Here is a 20,768-nt window from a genome sequence, read left to right as displayed (position 1 = left end):
AAGAGCTGTTTGGCCATGCTACAATCAACATGCATCCAGGCTGATGCCGGATGCTGTTGCAGCAATCTAGAGCCTTATGACTATGCACTCATGTCGACTCATGGTAATGTTATAACATGAGTAGGCAATCCATAGTGATTTGTACTGTTACCTAAAACTGATACATGGTATGGAATAACAAGCGGGCACTATTTTACCCTAAAAACAAAGATAACTGTCACATATTTAAGAGAAGAAGACCAACATGCAGCCCAAATAAAAGTCTATAAAACTTTTTTTTTTCTTTATTTTTAGCAGCCCTTCATTCAGCATACTTCTTTTGTCCAAACAAGCTTCCAAACAGCTCCGTCCTGAAAGGGTAAGCACAACAGTAGTCAGTGTCGAACCAATGCAGTGGTTGTAGCCATGCAAAAGCACATAATGACGCCCAGCATTGCTTATTTATCAAAGCAGTTTTCTTTACTCGGCAAAGCCTGCCATTGTAGTTTAGCTGCATCACTTTTCATACAGAAAACTCAGTAAAACTGTAAACAGTAACATTCTTTTGGTGAATTCTGGACTAATAAAAGAATGCATGCAAATTGGCAGATAACGATTTCAGTTGACGCTTTGGCTGATAGTGGCTGCACAATGCAGGCAGATAGATTTAGCAAGAGGATCAGGTCGACAGATTGGAAGCACGTGCTTCCTGTTACACCTGTTCACTTCTATATGGGTGAAAGCCTATAGTAATGCAGTCATTGAAGCTCTAAGGCAACAGCCGCACACAGATGCGCATGACCATATCTTGATCTAAATTCAAAGGTTCACAAAACCAAAATACTTTACAGCATGCTAAGCTAATTGGACTGACACTCTATACCTCTGCACTTTTAGGTTCTCAAAAATATCTGCCTACTAAAATGTAAGTTTGGGACATAAGCCTCTGCTCATCAGCAGTTTAGTTAGTACTGTCTATGTGCTTCATATCTATGAATATACATCAGCTTATGCACAGATAAATACTTATGGTCAAGCAAGACAACTGCTACAATGACACTGCAGCAAAATACACTGATACTGCCTGTGATAAACTTTACCTTATTTACATGAAACATGTTATGCTCATATTGTTCTGGCATTAACAGCTACTGATGCACTGTACTCTTCCTTCTTTCTCAGAAAATAAGCTATATGTGAGCATGATGGCTCTGCAGAAAACTGTTTGAATTTTTACTTGGCCTCTTCGGAGTATGTTGATCTGTCCAGCGGCGCCATGAAGTTGACCAGCTTTGGAATGATGTCATACCTGGATGTGTGCAAATAAAGAGAATAGAAAGAGTAAAGTAAACCAGCATCTCAATGCTCAATGCTAAACAGGCAACCTAATGCAGGAAAATTTATGCACCATAACCCGCTCTGTAAAGTCAGTAGACCTCAGTAGTTTCTCCGGCTCTGAAGACATTACTGCAGCAACAGGTCCTCACAGTGGACACAGTCACCTTCTCAAGAGCACAGTCTGCTTTGCGATGTGCATGCTGTCTACGTCGTCTGCAGTACTACAGCCTGCTGTAGGCTCCAAAATAAAGTTGCCAACTGATTATTAGGAAGCCAATAATTTGCATATGTTCAATTACTTGGGCAGCTTCGCAGTCCCACTACTGGCCCCATAGACATAATGCATAAGATAGTAACTGAAATTCTGGACACCTTACAGCGTGCCATTTGGTCATTTGGACTCCACCTGCTGTAGGGGTTGAAGGCCGGACTTCGGGATGAAAACCAAACTTGGGAGTATTTATTTTACATTATATACAGAGAGGTGAGAGTCAAGTAACACTTGTACAGTCATTACGGGCCGGCAGCAACTCGGACGCTGCGGCTTGCGGCAAGAAGTTCAAGAGAGGTCAATCAAGGCAATCAGGGAATCCTCTGGCCTCTCTGGAATGCTTCTTATAAACCCTTCGAGCACTGGAAGTCACGTCATGTTTGACCAATGGGAGAGTCCGCTCAGATGACGCCATTTTCGGCCAATCGTTGGCGCCCGTGTCGCGGTGTCACACCCGGCGGCTCTCTGCGGTCTTGCCTCGCTGACTTGCCATGCACTTCTTCTAAGGTGGAGAAGGGGAGGGGCGCTCATGCTCCATTGTACGAGGGCCCACCTGCTCCCGGTGGTACGGCTCCGCAGTGGTGGCAAATGCCTTCTTCAAAGGCGAAGAGGGGTGACGATTGGGCTCTATTGTCCAAAGGCCCCTTCTAATCCCGGCGGCGTACGAACTTGTTTGCAAGTGTCCTGCCTCAGGAATGTGGCACCCCTGCTTCTGCATTCCTCAATTAGCTGTGCTGCGATTCGAAGTGGTTTGGGGAACTCGAAGTAGCCTCAGGAAACGGCGCCATATCTAACACTGCATAACCGCACGGCCACAGAGTCCGGCAGAAATAGCAATATATGTATTTTCATTCTGATACGTCACCGGCCCCATGGTTACCGACATGGTCCGCAGATCTGTTGCCAGTGCCTTGTCAAAACCAAAACTAGCAAAGCCTAGTAAATCTAACAGCCTCCGGCTGTGCACAAAGACCAGGACAAGCCAAGCCTAGTGGCTAATACCAAAGGCTCGTGGCATGATTTCCACGTGTTCAGAATTCGTTTATGTTCTAAGCAGTCACACAGTCCAGGGCAGCTTCTTTGATCGCTATTAAGAAATTTTGTTGGTTAGTAAAATAAAGCAGCTTCAAGTGGTTTAACTTTATCCCCGATGTCTGTGACAAAAAGAGCAGCTATAAAGTAAGGGGAACTCCAGATAATAACTTGTGATGAAGCATGCGGTCATTCGGCTATTGCAGTGCGGCCGACTCTTGTTACGGTCTTAAGGGACATAGATTCAGTGCATGCGTTGACTGTACTTTTGGCTAGCATCCGCAATACAGCATGAAAATGGTCAAAACATAGACTGACCAGGATGCAGGCAATTGTATGTGCACACAGCAATGTGTTGACAAGCTTTCCTGGCCACATCTGGAATAAAGTCACTTGTTCTTTGGTGAACGCAATGGTGTTTCATACTCCCAATTATTTAGAATTTTCAGTAGTTTCTGTCAAGTCTGAATTATAGGTCGGTGACTGACTGTACATGTACAGATGACACAACTCACACAGTGTGTGTGTGTGCAGTAGCCAAAACCCCACCCAAATTACCAAGCGCTGAAAACGCATGCTAGCTCAGTACCAGCTCCCAACCTCACATTTACTACAGGGGCAGTAGTTCGAAACCCAGTGGAAGCAGTAGGGGACACAGCTTTCCTTTCCTTCACCATGTGGCAGGGTTGAAACCAAGGGTGAAGGAGGTGGCCTGACGACGACACAGTGTAACAGGAAGGGTGGGTGGTCACGGCAAACCCTGTTTCAAGCGTCTAAATCCCGTCACAGGTCGTACTAAAGAAAAAAATCGTGGCTGAACCCATCTCATGATGAATGTCGATGCTAATGAAATTAGCAGTTAGAAGCAATGTAGAGACACACCCTATTGCCACAGTAAAGACGCGTCACGTATAAGGCGTGTATGCGGCCGGGCCCCTCTCTCACACTTCCCTCTGGAAACTCTGCATCATTCAGCGATGCTGGTGCAAAGTACATAGGTGGCACTTGTGCAAATACACATTCAGACAAGACTGTCTGATTATGTATGAGGATGGTTTGATTCCACACAGCACCAGAGAAATGTTTTTTTTTTTTTGCCACTGAACAGCCGCGAATACTATGTGACACACAGTTACCCTCGTTGGTGTCTGCAAGGTTCATTGAGGAGACATCCAGTGGCACACACCAAGTGACCCAAGTTGGTCAGGCAATGAATTTCTAACCCAGCTGCTTCAGCTCAGCAGCCCAGAGGAGTACACAGTGACCAAAGTTGGTGGAAAAACGGTTAGAGACATAGATATAGATAGATAACAGACAGATAGAGAGACAGACAGTCCCTGGAAAGTGCACGAGGTGACCTAAGAATGCTAACCTAATTAAAAAATAATTATGCAGATCCCATGCACTGACGGAATTGATGTTATGCAAAGCATTCTGCCCGTAGCTGGCTATCAGCACGATTTGGAGCTTCTGCAAAGCATCACCAGGTGGACCAACGTGTTCCCACAAAGCAAGCAGCTGCGGTGATGCAAGCGTACGCATGACGACAGCAGCAAAACGGTGACGATGGTGACGACAATCGTATGACGGCAACAGCATGGCATGGCGAAGCCCTAGCTGTCATGCGGGGAGAACAAGAGAATGTGACACGAAGTGACGCACAAGCGAAATGTTTGAAAAAGCCGGTTGGCTTTGATAGAAGAGAAGGAGGCTTGCGATTGTAACCCAATATAGTTACAGCACCACACTGCTGTGCTGGAAGCTTCAATCCCACCATCGGCCATGCATTTCTTTTTATCGAAGATGTCCGAAACGAGATGAGACAGGAATCAAAGCGCCTGAGATAACAGAGCACTGTTATGCCAGAAATACTACAGAAAGTTGAACAAGTTGGTTTATAATCCCCATCGGGCACAGTACAAGAGATGGAGTCAAAGGAAGTGACAGAGCGAACACAGTGTTGTGTCCGTTCCCTTTTCCTTTGAACCTGTCACTTGCATTATGTGCAATCATAACAGTCACAAAAGGTACAGCTTGCAAAGTTGCTCACCGAATCTTGCGACCCTTGCTGGCCCGTGTATCCACTTTCCGCTTCACCTTCTTCCGGAGCTTCTGGATCTCCAACCACTGCCTGTGCCCCAAAGTTAGTGTAATCAGCGCAGGTTATCACACTCTTACACACAAAGCGTGCATGTGCACATCAAGCTATTGTTTGCGACAGATAAAATGTGGAAAAAATAAATTTTAAATGCAGGAGCAATCGTATTCCCTGCCCCGATGTCACGCGTGCGCATCGGCGAATTTTCATGCGCTGCGTGCTTTTGCGTGCTGCTACAAGATGGCGAGAGCTGCGCGTTGACCTCTGATGCAATAGTACATCTGGGGATCCAGGGTGTGCACGGAGACTGCACAGGCACCATTTTGCCAAAGGGTTCACTCCTGTGCAAGGGCTGGACTTAGTCAAAATTGTGGGGAAAAAAAGTGCGGCCCTTAAACGAGCCTACAGGGTAAATGGCCTCGTTATATGCAGTCTTTTATAGTGAAGTTATGTTGTACTTGATTTCTTACGAGATAATCAGTTTATTAGTGGACCTTGTTTTATGGCGATCTTTTATAGTGAAGTTACGTTCCACTGAATATCTTATGAGATTTTTAGTTTAATGGTGGACTTTATCTTATGGCAGTCTTTTATTGCATAGAAGGTCTTCCTTTCCAGTTTTTTCCCAATACACAGAAGGGTTTTTCTAGCTTTACGGTCAGGTGGTTTTTACGGGTTATCACCAACTTGTGAAGGCAATATGCACAACATACAGCTGAAGCTGTACGGGTCAATCCGCTGTTGCACCAACGGTAAAGAGAAGGGGAACTTTCATTGTTGGGTTCAGTGTCATTTGCCACCTGTCAAAAATTTTGAAATCGGGAAGGCCACGGCAATCTTGCACCAACAGAGACCGCACGCCGTGAAAACGTCACTCATGTTAAGGCTCCGACCACTCCGGGTACCTCACCGAACATAGCAAATATTCTAAAAATCGAATAATACATAATTGACTCACGAACTGAATTATAAAAACAGCAATTATTCTCTTCGATTTGGTGATATTCAAGTATATGCACACCGCTAATATTGATACAAGAAGCAGGCCAGGTCAGGTCTCCCTAACAAAACGAAATGTCACCCTTTCTGTGCCCTGAATATTGTTCAGTGAACGTTTGTCCCCGTCTTAGTTGCGGTCAATATGATATGCAGTAAGTACCAACTAGGCCAATGTGAAGTTCTTCTGTTTGGAGCAGAGCACCTGCGGAGTGAAGCGTGGAACCGTGCAGACCACTATGAAACATTCCAAGGGCCTTCACTATGTGTGATCAAGCTGTACAACTGGCACATGAAATCTGGCAATTGGCAAAAATAGATGCAGCGTTCATACAAATACAGTCGTCTCCTGGTGCACAAAGAAGTCCCTAGGTTATCTGTTTGCTTGTCAGGCGCAGGTTTGCCAAAAATTTAATACTGTTTGGATGCACATGCTTTAAATTGTCGTCGCCACGACATGTGGGATGTGCATGCACCGAACTAGAACAGAGATTACCGGCTAAGGGCAACAGGGTTGTCAATGTTGGAGGTCTTCCGCTCAATGATTTCCCGAAGGAGATGGTGGTAGAAGTCGTCATCGTCGAAGATCTCTTCATCCGGTTCCCCCACGCCAGACTTCTGCTCCTGCTGAAAGCAGTTCATAAAGCAACTCATTTCTGCTGCACTGAAATAATTGGCTGTCTGTCTCTCACCTCGTCGTTCGCTGCCTCCCCAGCACCGAGAATTTTGTATGACGACCGTCTGGTTTGGGTCCTACGAAGCAGCCGCTCTTCGTCCATCAAAATCTGGAGTTGATCGGAAATGGGTCAGAGAAACCTGCCTAACGCTATTCATGGCAAGCTCAGAACACATTTACGTGCAGTAGTTTGCTGCAAAACAAACATTATGTGATAAAAAAAATTAATTAGTAATCATCAAAAAAATGACATTACGACAGAATCTATAAAAAAGGAATTAAGAAAGGTTCACATAGTGCTTTGTAAATAGGAATGACAAGCATAAGAAGGGCTCCTTGTCTATGCTCACAAAAGAGACTGAGTAGTAAAAACTAATGGAAATAGAGAGATTTTCCCACAAGTAAGTTAGAGCCCTTGAGAAATGCATCAAATGCCCTGCATAGGACATTGCATCATTATAGTAAAATCCTATTCATTCGAATTTCACAGGACCGAACAATAATGTCCCATTTAACCAGAACATCCCATTTATTTATTTATTGTAAATACCATCAATCGGCAAAGCCAAATTATTGAGGCTATCAAAGAGAACAATAAACAAATTCTGACTACATCAAAACACTTTTATTTACTGAATGAAGCAGCAAATCCTGTTGAGGAGGCTGCAATTCTCATCATCTTGTGACTGATGAGCACTTTGCAGCACTCCGCTTTTCACTGGCTGTACAGTCGAATACGGATATATTGAACCGAGATACTATAATGAATTATTGTGTACGTGTATAACAAACAGCTGTAAACTCCCCATGAAAATTTTTGAATAAAATTTTTATTTTATGTACAGCGGACATTTTTAAAAGGAACCTCAAGGGACCAGCAAAACTGGTTCCGTTTATCAAGAGTTACATTTACTAAGCGGCAAACCTGAACACAAATGCATGAATACGAAACCAACCTACAATGAGAATGGTGTTCCATTTAAAGGCAGTTCCGTTTAAGCGATTTCCGCTTATCCTGATTCCACCGTATAGAATTATTGATATATCGAACTATTTCGCAATCCCATCCGAGTTCAATATATCCAAGTTCGACTGTAGTAATCTGACAGAGATTTGACGCTATCTACACTTACATGCTCAATCTGTTTGACAGGGGACTGCTCGAGGGAGGCGAAACTGCGGCCAACCTTTCCCGACAGGAGTCGTGTCCTCTCGTACCACTTCTCAATGGTGGCATTCCTACAATGAAAACAAATGCAACCATCTGAACGAAACTGTTTTGTCAACAGCGGCTTCAAATTATGCTGGTGCGATTTTCGTTGGTCCACTGTCACTGCGGTAGACACATCCTTGCGTAGTCATGGCAATCCAAGTTTGCGGTTTTCCTGCTAAATTTAGCAATATCTTGTAGCGTTCAGTGGAGTGAAACGTTCTTTGCGGGCAGCAGATTTCTGGCAAGCCACGCCAGCTTCCTTTAGGCTGACAAAACTATTGCTAATTTTTGTAGTAAGAAGGGGTATTATCATCGTAATCATCAGACACCTTTATTCACATAACTTAATGCACGGGTGCACGCATTGTGCCCATGCAAATATAGCTTGGAGCATACACTGGTGCTTTATTTGCCGAAATGTGCAATGGTTACATCATAAGCTTGGAATGTGTTACACAGCAACTGAGCGTGGATAGAATGGTAGCTTGTATTCTCCACTAGTCATGTATACAAAGCATGTCCCACAGAAGTAGGCACACTTTTTGACACAATTTGTTGGCGGATGAGTTAGTTGCAATTGCAGTGCACATTAGGAGGGCACAGAGAATGAGCATATGCACAGATGACGCAGAAGAGACTGCCCCTGGGTGTCATGCCCAGACAGAGCTCAAGGTGAAGAAACATACCACTGTAGTATGTAGTTTCCTAGACGGTGAGAAATAGGTAATGTGTGCAGATGATGTGCTGCTGTCCTAAGTGATCGAGAAATATTTTCCATGCATAGAGACTTGTCAGCGCAATTACACAGATGGTCTATCTGGGCATTCAGGGCTGCACTGCGACCCGTGACCCCCAAATGCAGCATGAACGCTGGACAGCAAGATTACAGCACGAACAAGATGCCTAACCATGGCACCCTAATGAAGAATATTATTTCTTCTTGTGCAGGTGCTAAATCACAGTGGGCATTCCGCCAGTCACTAGTCTGCATCAATCTTTTTTGACCTTGTTTGTGCAATGCTGAAAGTTCCCCTAAAGTAAGTTGCGGGGTTTAACATCCAGAAACTGCACAGTTTATAGGGACACTGGAGCAGAATGGGAAGGGGCCACTGTCACAAGACGTAGTATGCATTCCTTCTCTATACATGCGCACACGGCATGTCCGGTCCGAGTACAAGCACCTAGAAGCCTAATAAGCACACTGGCAGCTATTCAGAGCTGTTTGTGATATTGCTGAGGCAATTTGAGCCCAAGTATCTCCCACTACGCATGTCTCATATAGTATGAGACCATTAATGGGGCCTAATACGCATACTTTAATTATATACATGCGCACGCGCCGTGCACCAAGAAGTGTAGAAAAGCCATCGGTACTTTGGGAAAGCTAGCAAAAACGAAGGCGGTAAGATGAAAATACTCAGAAAGTCGAGGGGGCGTGTAAAGCCAACAAAAAAGCAGGGGTCTATCTCAAGCTCTGAAGGCCTGCCAGTAAACCTATTAGGTATCTCAACGCTCATCCTGTGACTGGAGACAGCTCATGTGCATGTGTAAATTAAGGAACACGAGCTATGTCCCGCAACAATGGCACCTCCCCCTACTGCTTAAAATGCTTCACCGCATAATAAGGTTGTGTTGCACAGAAGCTAACTTTGAAGACAAGTACTGCTAAGTGAATCAAAGGCGTGTTTCGGCGATTTTTCTGCTTTTCGTATACTTCGACCCGCCGGATAATTCGACTACCTTCGTCCGTCCCGTCAGGATTGAATTAGCGGAAGTCAACTGTACTGCTTAACTCTATTCTATTCCCTGATGTGTTCTGAAAGTGCTGCTAAAGATAATCAAGAGTAAGTACAATGATGCCTTGGTTATTGACTTCATATGACAGATTTTTCACTTGTAAAAGCTCTACCCCTCGAAAGGTGGCATCTGGTGTACATACCTGTAAGGTTCAAACTTCTTCCAGAACTCTGCAGCTGATGCTATGCAAACGTCCATTTTCCGGCACTTTGATGGTTTCTTGGTATGGGCCTTTTCTGCAGCCTTCCTCTTGGCAGAATCGGCATTGGACGGCTCACCTTCGGCCTCGTCGGAGCTTTCCTCGGCTTCAGTGTCACTGGGAATTTCTTCATTTCTGTCGGAACAATGGAGAGGCTTAATGAACTTATCGTCAACTCGCATTTCTTGGGATAACGGGCTTCTCCTGCAATCTTCAGAACCTTAATTACCATACTTGCACAAAAACAGCATGAGAGTTTTTTGTGCATGCGAGTACTAGATTTTGCATTATGTTTAGAACAATGCTCTGAATACAACACAAATTTGTTTTTTTTTCTGAACTCCACGCTTCAAAATGTGGCTAGCTCAACCTAGCAGAAAGCCAACATTTTGGTGTTTATGTGAACGGGAGAGTACGTAAATCTTGACATATCCGGTGGCATGCAGACACGCAAGTAAAGAAGACGGCACATAGTATTAGCAAGGAAGTTAGTCAGGTGCACAAAAAGCACTAAAGAAGGTGACACTACAGACTGCCTCGTCCACTAACATGACGCCCACCAACACACCCTCTTCTATGCGAAATCAGCCGTTCATGTGCGTGCCACCTAACCTCTACAGTGTTTCAGAGTAGCATGTGACAGCCATTTACGTGGGTGATCTGTTACCACAATGTGTGCAGGCGCAGTCAGTGAAGTGATACATGAAAATGCATCGCTGTATGGGATCGTATATCACGCCACATAAAAACATTCTACGTCAAAGTAAGCACATACTTATGGCCACGTTACTCATGCTTAGTACGTATGCATTTAACACAATTTCAAATCACTTTCTGACTTTTCATTTTCTGCTTTCCGGGTCATCTAAGTGTACGTCATCACATTACACTGGTCGTCGTGTTTAATGCACCTGACATCATACCGCATTCACCTTCTTTTCTTTGCTCTTGCATACAGAAACGATTGCAATAAATGACACCCTCGAAACTTTCCTTTCTTTTGTGTTTCAAGAAGCAAAGATGGTCACCACATGCAATAGCAAAAGCTTAGTCTAGAACAACAATGCGAAGCAATCAAGCAGCACACTTACTCGGAGTCAATTTCGTCAGTGCCATTTTCCTTGTCACCGGTATTCGAAAAGAGACTTCGGATCTCAGGATAGGAATCTCTGAGCTGCTCCTGAAGGGTGAGAAGCTGGTGCATGATGAACTCGATGCTGCTTCTGGCTATGTTGAGGAAATGGAAAACACAAATTCAGTTTATCTCAAATAAAACGTACAGGAAAGCACGAAATCTTTCTTTCATTCGATCAATATCACCAGTGCGAATGTTTTACTCCATGTATCCTACAAAATGATAATATGAGGACCGAGTCTGTCAGTGCCAGGAGTCGCCAGTCTGCATGTCCAACAAAGCTGCAAAATTTTTGTTAGACCTACCATGTCGCAATTTACAACAAGGTGCAGTCGTTAACTGAATAATGCTACTACTAATACACATAGAGGTACCGGTATTATGAACAATAAGGGCCTTACAACACAACTAGAACCTCTACAAAAGCACACTTTATGTTTGCGTGTCTTTCAGGACCTTTAATAAAGTTTATCCAATCCAATCTATGTTTATGATAATTCAACAGAAGACAAAAGAGAAGGCGCAACGAATATAGTTTACTGATCGTTACAGTAGAAAAAAAATTGTGAGATGTTTGACCATCTCAATTAGGTCAATTCAGGTCTCGGGCCATTTACTCAAAAGTTGGAAATGTCCCACTAAGTTTGTGACAGTTGGCCACCCTTATTCCAGCTTGTAGACAGATTTTTGCCAAATTTATCTGTCAGTCTAGCGTGGCAAGACGTTCTCCATTCATACAGTCAACAATATTGCTTATCCATATAATTTTGCTTGTTGTAAATGCCTTTTGTTTGCCATTCATGCTTGGACCTTGTAAAGCTTCCAATACAATGTAATACATGAAATAATTTTTCTCTAATAAGCATGACCAAAAAATAAAAAATTATGGGGACACTCAAGGGAAGCACCAATAGATAAAGTATTCCTTCAAAACATTAATTCTGCAGTAAAAGGTTGATTACTGTATGAGAAAAGGACGTGCAAACAAGGACAGCGAGCGAACAAGCACAGCGAAAGATGACAGTGAACACGGCATGCAGTGAGGGATGAAAAAAAGCGGCGAGAGCGAAAAGGCACAAGGAGGAAAGCGGAGAGGAGGGTGTAGCAGAAATGTGAGGCAGAAATTGGAGAAGGGTAGGGCAAAAGGGTGAGGAGGAAAGCGCAGTGCTGGCGTAGACCAGGCATGTGGCCAGCAAGGGAACAAAGCGCTGGTGTAGGCTTCGGACCCACTGCGCATACACTACTATCACCTACGGCGCTGCCGCCGCTAGAGAACGAGCTCCGCACGAGCCATGCGTTCCCATATTCATGCTTTATTTTGGAACAATCGGCGATGCAACCGGTGGAAATACTACGTCTGCCGCCAAACAAGTTGCCTGAGCAGAGGCTCAGTGCTGCTGCCGAGGGCACCTTGTCATTCGGAATTGAATCCTTTGCCACAATATATAACAAATTCAAAACACATGTGCAGCTGTGCTCAAAATTTGCATGATGGAGTACCGTAATCATCGGTGAAATCTTTTTTGCACCTTTCCTTCTGCTGCAAAGTGAAAGTGACAACAAGGACAAAAAACCACATTTGCCGTGACGTCAGGCTGACGTCAACACATGTACTATAGCTGCTTGATAACGGCTTTAAAAATGCTGTCACTGGATAAACGAAACGTAGTGTTCCCGTTCTTGCGTGAGCATTATTACACGCATGGCCACTCTCTGAATGCCATAGGCGTGCCTGCCCGGTAGTAGTTATAAAATCTTGTTATGAAGCCTCCTCTTACAGTATGGCTGGCTTTTATTTTTGGCATTATAGAAGGGCTATTTAGTAATATAGCTAAACTTAGCTTTGTCTCTGGTGTCCACTTAAGGTGTCACAGCAGATAAACAAGTCCTGTGATTATCTTTGTTTTCAGTGACTGTTGGGTTCTTTGGCAGTCGCCATGCGTTATGCACATGCTAAATGGCAGGAGACTGCTTTGTACATGTCTTAGTGAAAGTGAACCAAACCAAAGTATGCAAGCATGGCAAGCATTGTCATCACCTTGTCCAATGAGGTTGCCGTTCTTCTTGTCCTGTTCCAGAGCGGCTGACCGAAACAGGGGATACTGGTCATGCTTTGGAAACTGGTTGGCCAGCACCAGCAGCTTCTGCAACTGGATCCTCAGCTCTAAGATGCTGTCCCAGATCTCTGCACACAAAGAGGAGATGCCAGTCACTCGACAAAAAAAAACAACTAAACTTTTGATTAAAGGTCATGAAACAATTTCACGGATGTGAGAACATATAGAACTTGCAGAATTTACTGAAATCAAAGGAAAAGAAACTGCGGTATATTGATTAGGTGGGGGGGGGGGGGGGATAGAATGGGTATTGAATTAGGTAGTCACTCTCTGTTATAGTAAAACTCCTTCAGGTGCTGTGTGCTCAATTGTGCACACCAAAGTAGTGCGCCAAAAGCAAAAGTACTGATGAAAGTAATGATATATAAAATGTGTTGCATGCATCTTACAACACTTCTGGTTGGACCAGTACTGCAAGTTTGAATAATATGTGTTAAGTGTGTTAGTAAAATGAGTCGAAGGATAGACATCTGGCTGTTTGCGCTTGATGCCAACAATATGTCATAATGTGGTGGGTCCACTTTGTTTCACTTTCCAAGCATGCAACACATGAAATGGATGGCTGATGTTCTCATCTCTAACGTTTTGTATAGAGAGTTCTTACATGCAGTCCACATTCTCTAAACTTAAAAAAGCCACAATCAAGAATTGAAAATTCTTAATCTCTTATGCAGCAGTATGCTTTTCATGATTCTGAAGGTACAGGAAACATGAAACTAAATTTTCGGGGGTGGATTCAATCGACGCCTGAAGAAGATATGGTAAATGAGATAAGTAAAAGCATTCTCTAAGGCAGGAGTTCCAAAACTCAGTTCTGTGAGTGGACAAAACGAATTCGACCCCATCCCTCCTTTGGTGGATTTTTACACAAGAGTGTCAATGCAACACTTAAAATTACCACATCCACATCAGAAAGATGGGAAGGTATCCAAGGCCAGAAAGTTTGGAAACCCCTGCTGTAAGGCATGCAAGCTTCGGTCACAAGATGGCAATGTCAAAACTCACGCAGTTGGGAATGGACAGCCTTTCCCTTCTTGACTTCAGCTGCGACATCTACAGCTGAAAAGTTATCCATCCCGACCGCCTCAGAGCTGAAAAAAAAGAAGTAAGATAAACTGTCATAAATGACTTGTTGAAAGAATAGAAATCAATTTTCCCTCACTTAACAGAATTTTGTTTGTTCATTGCACCCCCAGAGGCGTTTACCATTGCAGAGGGGAATGGGATTTTTCTTCTTCACCAATACATGAACAGAAAGGAGTCAGTACAGTTAGGTTACATGGTGGAACTCCTAATCATACAGTGTTAGTTAATATTTTGTAAAGCTTGTGGTTATGATTAAAGGACTAAATATCAGTGCAAAAGTATCAGTTTGAGCACGCTGATAACTCATGACAACAGGTTAAAAGAAAAGATATGTATCTCACTTTTCTGGCATCTTTTGTAAGTTGGAAATCAACGCTCATGCTGCCTTTTTTTTTTCATCCTTATCTTTTACTCACATAACTAACCTGTTAGCATCAGTGGGAAGTGACTTACACTCTTGTGATAAAGAAAAATATAATGAAATAAATTGGCAATACCTATCTCACGATGACGGTCAACAGTAAGCATCATCATCAGCCCGATTACGCCCACTGCAGGGCAAAGGCCTCTCTTATACTTCTCCAACAATCCCGGTCATGTACTAATTGTGGCCATGTCGTCCCTGCGAACTTCTTAATCTCATCCGCCCACCTAACTTTCTGCCACCCCCTGCCAACAGTAATGCAGTTCAGCATTTAATCAATATTGCGACACAACGTATTGCCACTGTCGAAATGAGTTATGAAGCGTGTACTGCAGCAGGATTCCTCTTTGGCACTTCCCCACAAACACTCGATGCCATCTAGAGTTGCTCCTGCGAAGTCTGCGTGCGGCCTCCAAAATGCGTGGCACACCGGTGCATGCAAATGGTGAGGATTGTCTCCTCACTTGCCGCACACTCGGCGGCACATACTCGGCGACCCAAGTTGACAAGAAGTTCACTGAAGAGCGGTACATACCTAGTGTATTCATGGCAGAGCTCGCTAAAACGTTGGCATGAAAGCTGTTCATTGAAAGTGACCCATACCCAATGCATTTCTGGTGCAGCCTGCTAAGGCATCGCGTTGCTGTCCTCGAGGAACCCTTGTGACATGGGTTCGATTCCACTCAGTGTAAGAGAAGTTTAAGGGATCTTTTTTGTCATTTTGGAGCTGCACATTTCCAGTGGCACATACCTAGTCACCCAAGTTGTTAGCCATACCCCATTATGCAAACAACCAACAACAGCTACATGCTCCATCTGTACTACAGAACCTGTGTCAGGTGCACGGCTCACGAACATTAGCTACTGATGCAGCAAACAAAACCCACAATCTTGAGATTAACAGCCTGAATCTTTATAAAGCACTCTGTTGATATGCAGCAACTGCTATTCTGACCTCTTTTGGTTTGAGGTGGATGTTGCACCATCAAGGAGAGTATCCTCTTCGCCCTCCTCGTCATCCAACTCATTTTCATTGTCGCTGTTTTCAGATGCCGATGGCTCATGCTCCTCGTTCTTTGCATTCTCCAGTTGATCTGTCTCACCACTGCTGTCCAAATCAGACATATCATCTCCGTCATCTTCATTGCTTTGCGAATCGTCATCTAGGTATGTGAAGAAAGTATATTACGACAGATAGCCAAAAACAATTGAACATCACCAAACAGAAAAAACAAGAAGTCATACAATCCTAAATATACATGGAAACCAACTATAGCTGAAATTTGGCCTAGTAGGTTATTAATGATCATCAAATTCCAGCACGTAAAAAACAAAGAACTGACGTTCATGTCTCCTTACATCTGTCCCTGGTTTTTATGCGCTGGCATTTAACGATCATGGAAACCAAACACAGATAAAGTATGTTTCAGCCCACGAATTTAATGACCTCCATTTAATAATGGAGGTCATTAAATTCGTGAACATATAGATTACCCCAAGGTGCCACTTTCAAGAACCCTGAAACACAAGCATGTTGGAGACCTTTATCTTTGCTCTGACTGCACCTTTCCTGTCACAGGAAACAAGCTCAAATCATCAAATAATTTTGTTGAAATATACAAACAGCAGGTGAAGCTTGGCTAGGCATCTTTCCATCCCTGAATGAAGGCTTGTTGGCGTGCACAATGAATGGCAGTAGAAATGTCGCTGACAAAATCTAAACAACTAGCTTGTGTTTTGCTGCTGTTAGCATTGCCAATACTAAATATGATGGCGTTCACTACAGAGATTGTTTAGGTATCAGCTAATTTCTCACGATAAACAGTCAAAGTCGAAAAATTATAACTGCAACAAAGCCACTGGCAATCAGTTTTAAAGTGTGCCAGAATTTTTGATGCATGGCCTTCAAACTGGGGCACAAGCTTCTGCGTTCAAATAAAAAATAGGTTCAAGGGCAAGTTTCTTATGAAGAGACTTGTGACAAAACACCACAAGCACTTAAGCCTAAACCCCATGAGAGCGATTTTGTGCACGACAGCAACGAGCAATGGCTTCAAGTGGCAAAATGGGCCATTGCGCGAACAGATCGCTCGTTTTCGTTGCTCGATTCTGGAGATATAGAATTCGTCACTCGTTGCCCGGAAGTGCTGTGAGCGACTAACCAATAGTGCAGAGCCAGAACTCGATGTACATCAGTAAGGTACTACCGAATGCTGTACGGAATGAGCAAATGACCAAAATTTCAAATGTGCAAGGACAAGAACCTACTCAAAGACCTTCAGAAATATTCTATGCTGCTCTTTACTGCAAAGCACATCAACTTAAATTATTAAAGCATGCGTTAAGCGAGTTTCGGCGCATATTTACGACCCTTATACTGGCAACACCGGGGAGACATCACTCAAAGTTGTCGCTCCCCTGGTGTTCAACTTATAGGTGACGAGTGGATATGATAGCCATGGCGATCGCATTGCTTGTTACCGTCAGGTGAGAGGTTGCTTGCGTGGGGTGTATACTTTAAGAATGGCTCAAAGTAGAGGTGTGCGAATAATTATAAATTACTTAAGATGAATATCATCCTATTCAATTCAGTTTTCTAATGGAATAGCCACTCGTCACAAATGGAATACTTTTCTAGTATTTCACATCATTAACTTTGCATTATCTAACCTGAAAATGCCACAAAAGTGGGATGATTTTCACCCGGGCCATTGAGGACATAAAAAAACATGATATTATATAATAAAACCCATTGCATCATGCAAAGGAACAGATATTCCAGCTAAACTGCAATCATTTGCACTGAAACTTTGCTGAGACATTGCATTCTGGTCTGGGTATTGTTCCGTACACTTTACTCTTGCTGTACTTATGTGTTCTTTTAAGATTAACTTTCAATATGCTTGATCGCAACATTATTTGATATAATACTGGTGCCATTTGGCCTGACAATTCTAGCTAGAGAAAAACTGATTGTCCCGCTTTGCCATTTACACAGTCAATACGCATTTACTAACACATTTAGAATACACAGATACTACCTGGTTCACAAGAGTGCATTTCAAAGCTTCATTTTGATAATGCACAACCAAGTATGCTCCGAAGCCTCCTGAGTATTTGAATTAAATGCTTATTTGTTCCTAATGCTTCAATTGTGCTCTTGATAAAGCATGCAGCATAACATGCAGTTGCAGTGACAGAAAGTTAGGATGTGAACATTGCTTTAAGTTAATGGTGAAGAAGGCTGTGAAGAAGGTGAAGAAGGATGGAAACAACTTTATTTGAAATCTGGCATAGTTTAATGACCCGGGCTCACATCTCCCATGAGGGGACTTCAAAGCCTTGCCTCGTCGCCACCTCTCGGGCATGCTGGACTGCCCACTCTTGTGTCTTGAGGTTGGAGCAGCACAGAGCGGCAGACCAATTCAATGCAGGAACCTCCGGAGATACTAGAGTTTTAGCTGAGATAACAGGACACTCCCACAACATGTGTGAGAGCATCGCTCTAGTTGTTTGCAAAGAGAACTTGGGTATTGCGTGCAAAAAATGTGCCACAATCGTACCGGACTGGAGAAGGTTTGTGTCTGCAGTTGTCGCCAGACGACTGCCTGGCAACATTCAAGTTTGGGGTGAGAGGGGGGGCAATATCCACCTGCCTAGGTGGTAGTGCTTGGTGATATCGTTGTATCTGACTAAGCATTCTAGCATGTTTCGAACCAGGAGTTCCGAACACGAAGAGAGGGTCTCCAATTCTGCGCGGTGGGTCAGTTCTCGCGCAGAGCGGTGTGCTACCTCGTTCAAGTTAGGATGGCCCTCATTGGTAGGGGTGGCGGCATGCGCTAGGAACCACATGATCGCGGTACTATTAAAGTGCTATCGACCAGCTTTCCATTGGATCTGGAGTGCTTTGGAGGAAATGCGCCTCCGCGCATAGTTACGAACTGTGGATTGTGAGTTGCTAAGAACTGCCGCGCAGAGGGGGTTGGTAGGCGCAAGCACAATCGCAACCTCTTCCGCTGTTTCTGGCTGTTCCGACACTTCACGCATGCGTAAGCCGGGAGTTAACGTCTACAACTACTGCCGTGAATTGGTGTTCTCGTGTGTATCCTGCTGCTTCTATGAAGCGCACAGTCCTCTTCCCGCTAAAGGAGCGCAACAGTGCCTTGGCACGAGCCTGGCATCGGCACCCGTTACATTCGGGGTGCATGTCTCGAGAGATAGGGGCGACGATCAGCATGTCGCTGAGGTTGGGTGGAATGATCTGTTTCTGACCGCGTTGTTCGACTGGTAATTGTAACCGAGTTTCTGCAGGATGGACCGGCCCATGGCTGTGAGGGACATGTGTTCGAGTTGCGAGGCATTTGCCTAGCATACAGAAATATTTCAAGTACCCCATGCTGCAGCTCCATGAAACACTGTAAAGCATGTGATACGTTAATAATGTGAGGACAGTCACCAAAGAGGCATTCACAAGTGGTCCATGCAAAGTGGGACAGATGTTGCAAGGTTAGAAACTTACCATCAGTGTCAAAACCATCATCGTCTAAATCCTTTCTGGACACCTTTTTTCCGACGTAGCGATCGCCCAATATGACTTGAGGCCGCCTTCCAGGCTTCGGCTTTTGAACCGTATTATCCTCGTAGTCAGCACTGCATTTGTTCACCAGCCTTGCCTTGGTATCTGCCAAGAGAAAGTCGAGGATCAAGGACTTGTGGGGCAAAAGGAGAAAATTTAGACATCCGAAACCCCGGGTGACAAAGAGAGGAGTAACTTATGTCGTTTACTTCAACAGCAAGTGAAAGCTGATCGAAACTGGGTTTGCTGTGTTCATCCGTCTTTTACACACGGTCGTCATCGGGGCACTTTTTCATTATCAGCGCTGTTCGGGCCATACGGCAAATAAAAACAAAACTTATCCCACCACCGAAATTCCTGCGGGAATGAGCAGTCGGTAGGTGGAGGAGCTAACGGCGCTCACCACTTCGCTGTCACACAACATACGTGCTTCGCAGTCTGTGCGGGGTTCGTACGCGCCACGCAGCCAATGTACATATAATTCGGGACGAATAGCACCGTACGAAGACGCCGTTGGGACCATCAAGAAGTTCTTACGATGGTAGTGTCCACTACGACAATCTGCTGCTGTCGCAGTTTACGAGTTTGCTGAAGTCTGCTGATTGATTGGCTCGCGTGTTTGTATTGTGAGTGTTAATGGCGGTTGAATTTAGAGCTATATTATGGAAGGAACCGATAACGCATGTATTCATTCTAACATACATGACGTCGTTTGCAAGCATGATCAGCCGTAGATTCGCGTGTTTGCGTTTTCGATTCGCTCGCGTCCATGATCAGAACTAATTTCTCGTATCGCCGTGTAGAGAGACCGTTAGTAACCGCTTATTTTTTTTCGTTCAATGCGTACACGCCGCAGAACTGCCAAAAGTATACAGCGGGTTACAAGTGCTTAATGTTACACACATTCTAGGACCACCAGGTTTTACGCGACGACTGAACCGGCATCGTCTTTTATCCTGAGTTTTATTGCTCTCAGTTAAGCTTGTGCAATGCGAAGAGCTCAGCCCATCAAGATGCAACAAGCGGACTGCGCACAGCCAATAAAAAGCAGTCTTACCTTCATGAATATCGTCTTCTGGGTCTACAAGTGCGGGTGCTGTGTTTAGCAAATCGTCTAGATTGTTCAATAGCGACATACTGGCCATTTCTGTGTACACAAACAAAGCTTTAAGGAGAACGCTATTTACACATACTGCTACGCTGCAGCCATGCGATGGCTACAGGGCGCTGCCATTTTAAAATGATGAAGCCACTTCCGCTTTCGGCAAGGATTCGGCTACACTACGGTACTTTGGCTCATACTTTGGCTACATGTGACAACTACGATGGCGGCTATGACGTCACCAAAGCCCACCGCGCCCTTACCGCTTTCAAGCGCCATCTCCGAATGGCGGCGCTGCCTTCCGACTCTATAGCAGACGACCCGCATGCAGCACTGAGTGCGCTCATTATCCTCGTTGAAGAAAAATGCCCTTACGACGCGCCAAACTAGCATCCATTTGGACGATGTAGTCATTTGAAAGTTATTCGTAGTAAATAGTAGCTGTCTGAATGATATGGAAGCGAAAATGTGCTGCTGTAGTGTGCCTTTCAGCAGGCGTCCAGCTAGTGTTTCTTTGTACGTGATTCCCACGGATTCCACGCTGAGAAAATGTAGAGTAAACGTGACTGCGAGGAAGAACAGACAAGCAAACTCAACTTACAACTAGTTTGTCCTCTGTAGATCAAGCAGTATTAGGAAAAGAAAATGTGAGCTCTTCTCGTCCAGCACAGAGCTACCGCGTCAACTCGAAGTGATGCTATCCATGGAACTGTAAGGACAAAAAAAAGA

The 20,768-nt window shown here is 44.2% G+C and overlaps 1 protein-coding gene across 2 annotated transcripts; it reads right to left on the bottom strand.

Annotated features, from left to right (window-relative positions):
* Positions 1 to 256: 256 nt before the first annotated feature.
* On the bottom strand, positions 257 to 20,196 carry Aatf (Apoptosis antagonizing transcription factor). Of its 2 annotated transcripts, none has more exons than XM_070525539.1 (13): positions 19,995 to 20,196; positions 18,881 to 19,042; positions 15,317 to 15,524; positions 13,857 to 13,942; positions 12,773 to 12,919; positions 10,691 to 10,826; positions 9,543 to 9,734; positions 7,524 to 7,629; positions 6,407 to 6,499; positions 6,211 to 6,341; positions 4,671 to 4,751; positions 1,217 to 1,288; positions 257 to 350 (listed from the first exon to the last, which is right to left on the bottom strand). In XM_070525539.1, the coding sequence occupies exons 1-13, from the start codon at positions 20,080 to 20,082 to the stop codon at positions 302 to 304; spliced, it is 1,551 nt and encodes a 516-aa protein (XP_070381640.1). In that variant the 5' UTR covers positions 20,083 to 20,196; the 3' UTR covers positions 257 to 301. The 2 variants fall into 2 exon arrangements, with proteins under 2 accessions (XP_070381640.1, XP_070381641.1); XM_070525540.1 differs by having other exon boundaries at positions 6,211 to 6,338.
* Between the last annotated feature and the right edge of the window lie 572 nt (positions 20,197 to 20,768).

The sequence above is a fragment of the Dermacentor albipictus genome, chromosome 9 (genome assembly GCF_038994185.2).
Source record: "Dermacentor albipictus isolate Rhodes 1998 colony chromosome 9, USDA_Dalb.pri_finalv2, whole genome shotgun sequence".
Taxonomy (NCBI): domain Eukaryota; kingdom Metazoa; phylum Arthropoda; class Arachnida; order Ixodida; family Ixodidae; genus Dermacentor; species Dermacentor albipictus.
The sequence above is the reverse complement of the archived record's forward strand: the minus strand, read 5'-3'. Positions and strand labels throughout refer to the sequence as shown.

Bases quoted from the DNA above. Each gene is read 5' to 3' on its own strand.
- Aatf (XM_070525539.1), bottom strand. From the start codon at position 20,082: ATGGCCAGTATGTCGCTATTGAACAATCTAGACGATTTGCTAAACACA. The intron at 13,943-15,316 runs GTCAGAATAGCA...CTTTTTTTTCAG, and splicing joins TCCACCTCAAACCAAAAGAG to CTCTGAGGCGGTCGGGATGG. The intron at 10,827-12,772 runs GTGATGACAATG...TCCTCAACATAG, and splicing joins CGGCAACCTCATTGGACAAG to CCAGAAGCAGCATCGAGTTC.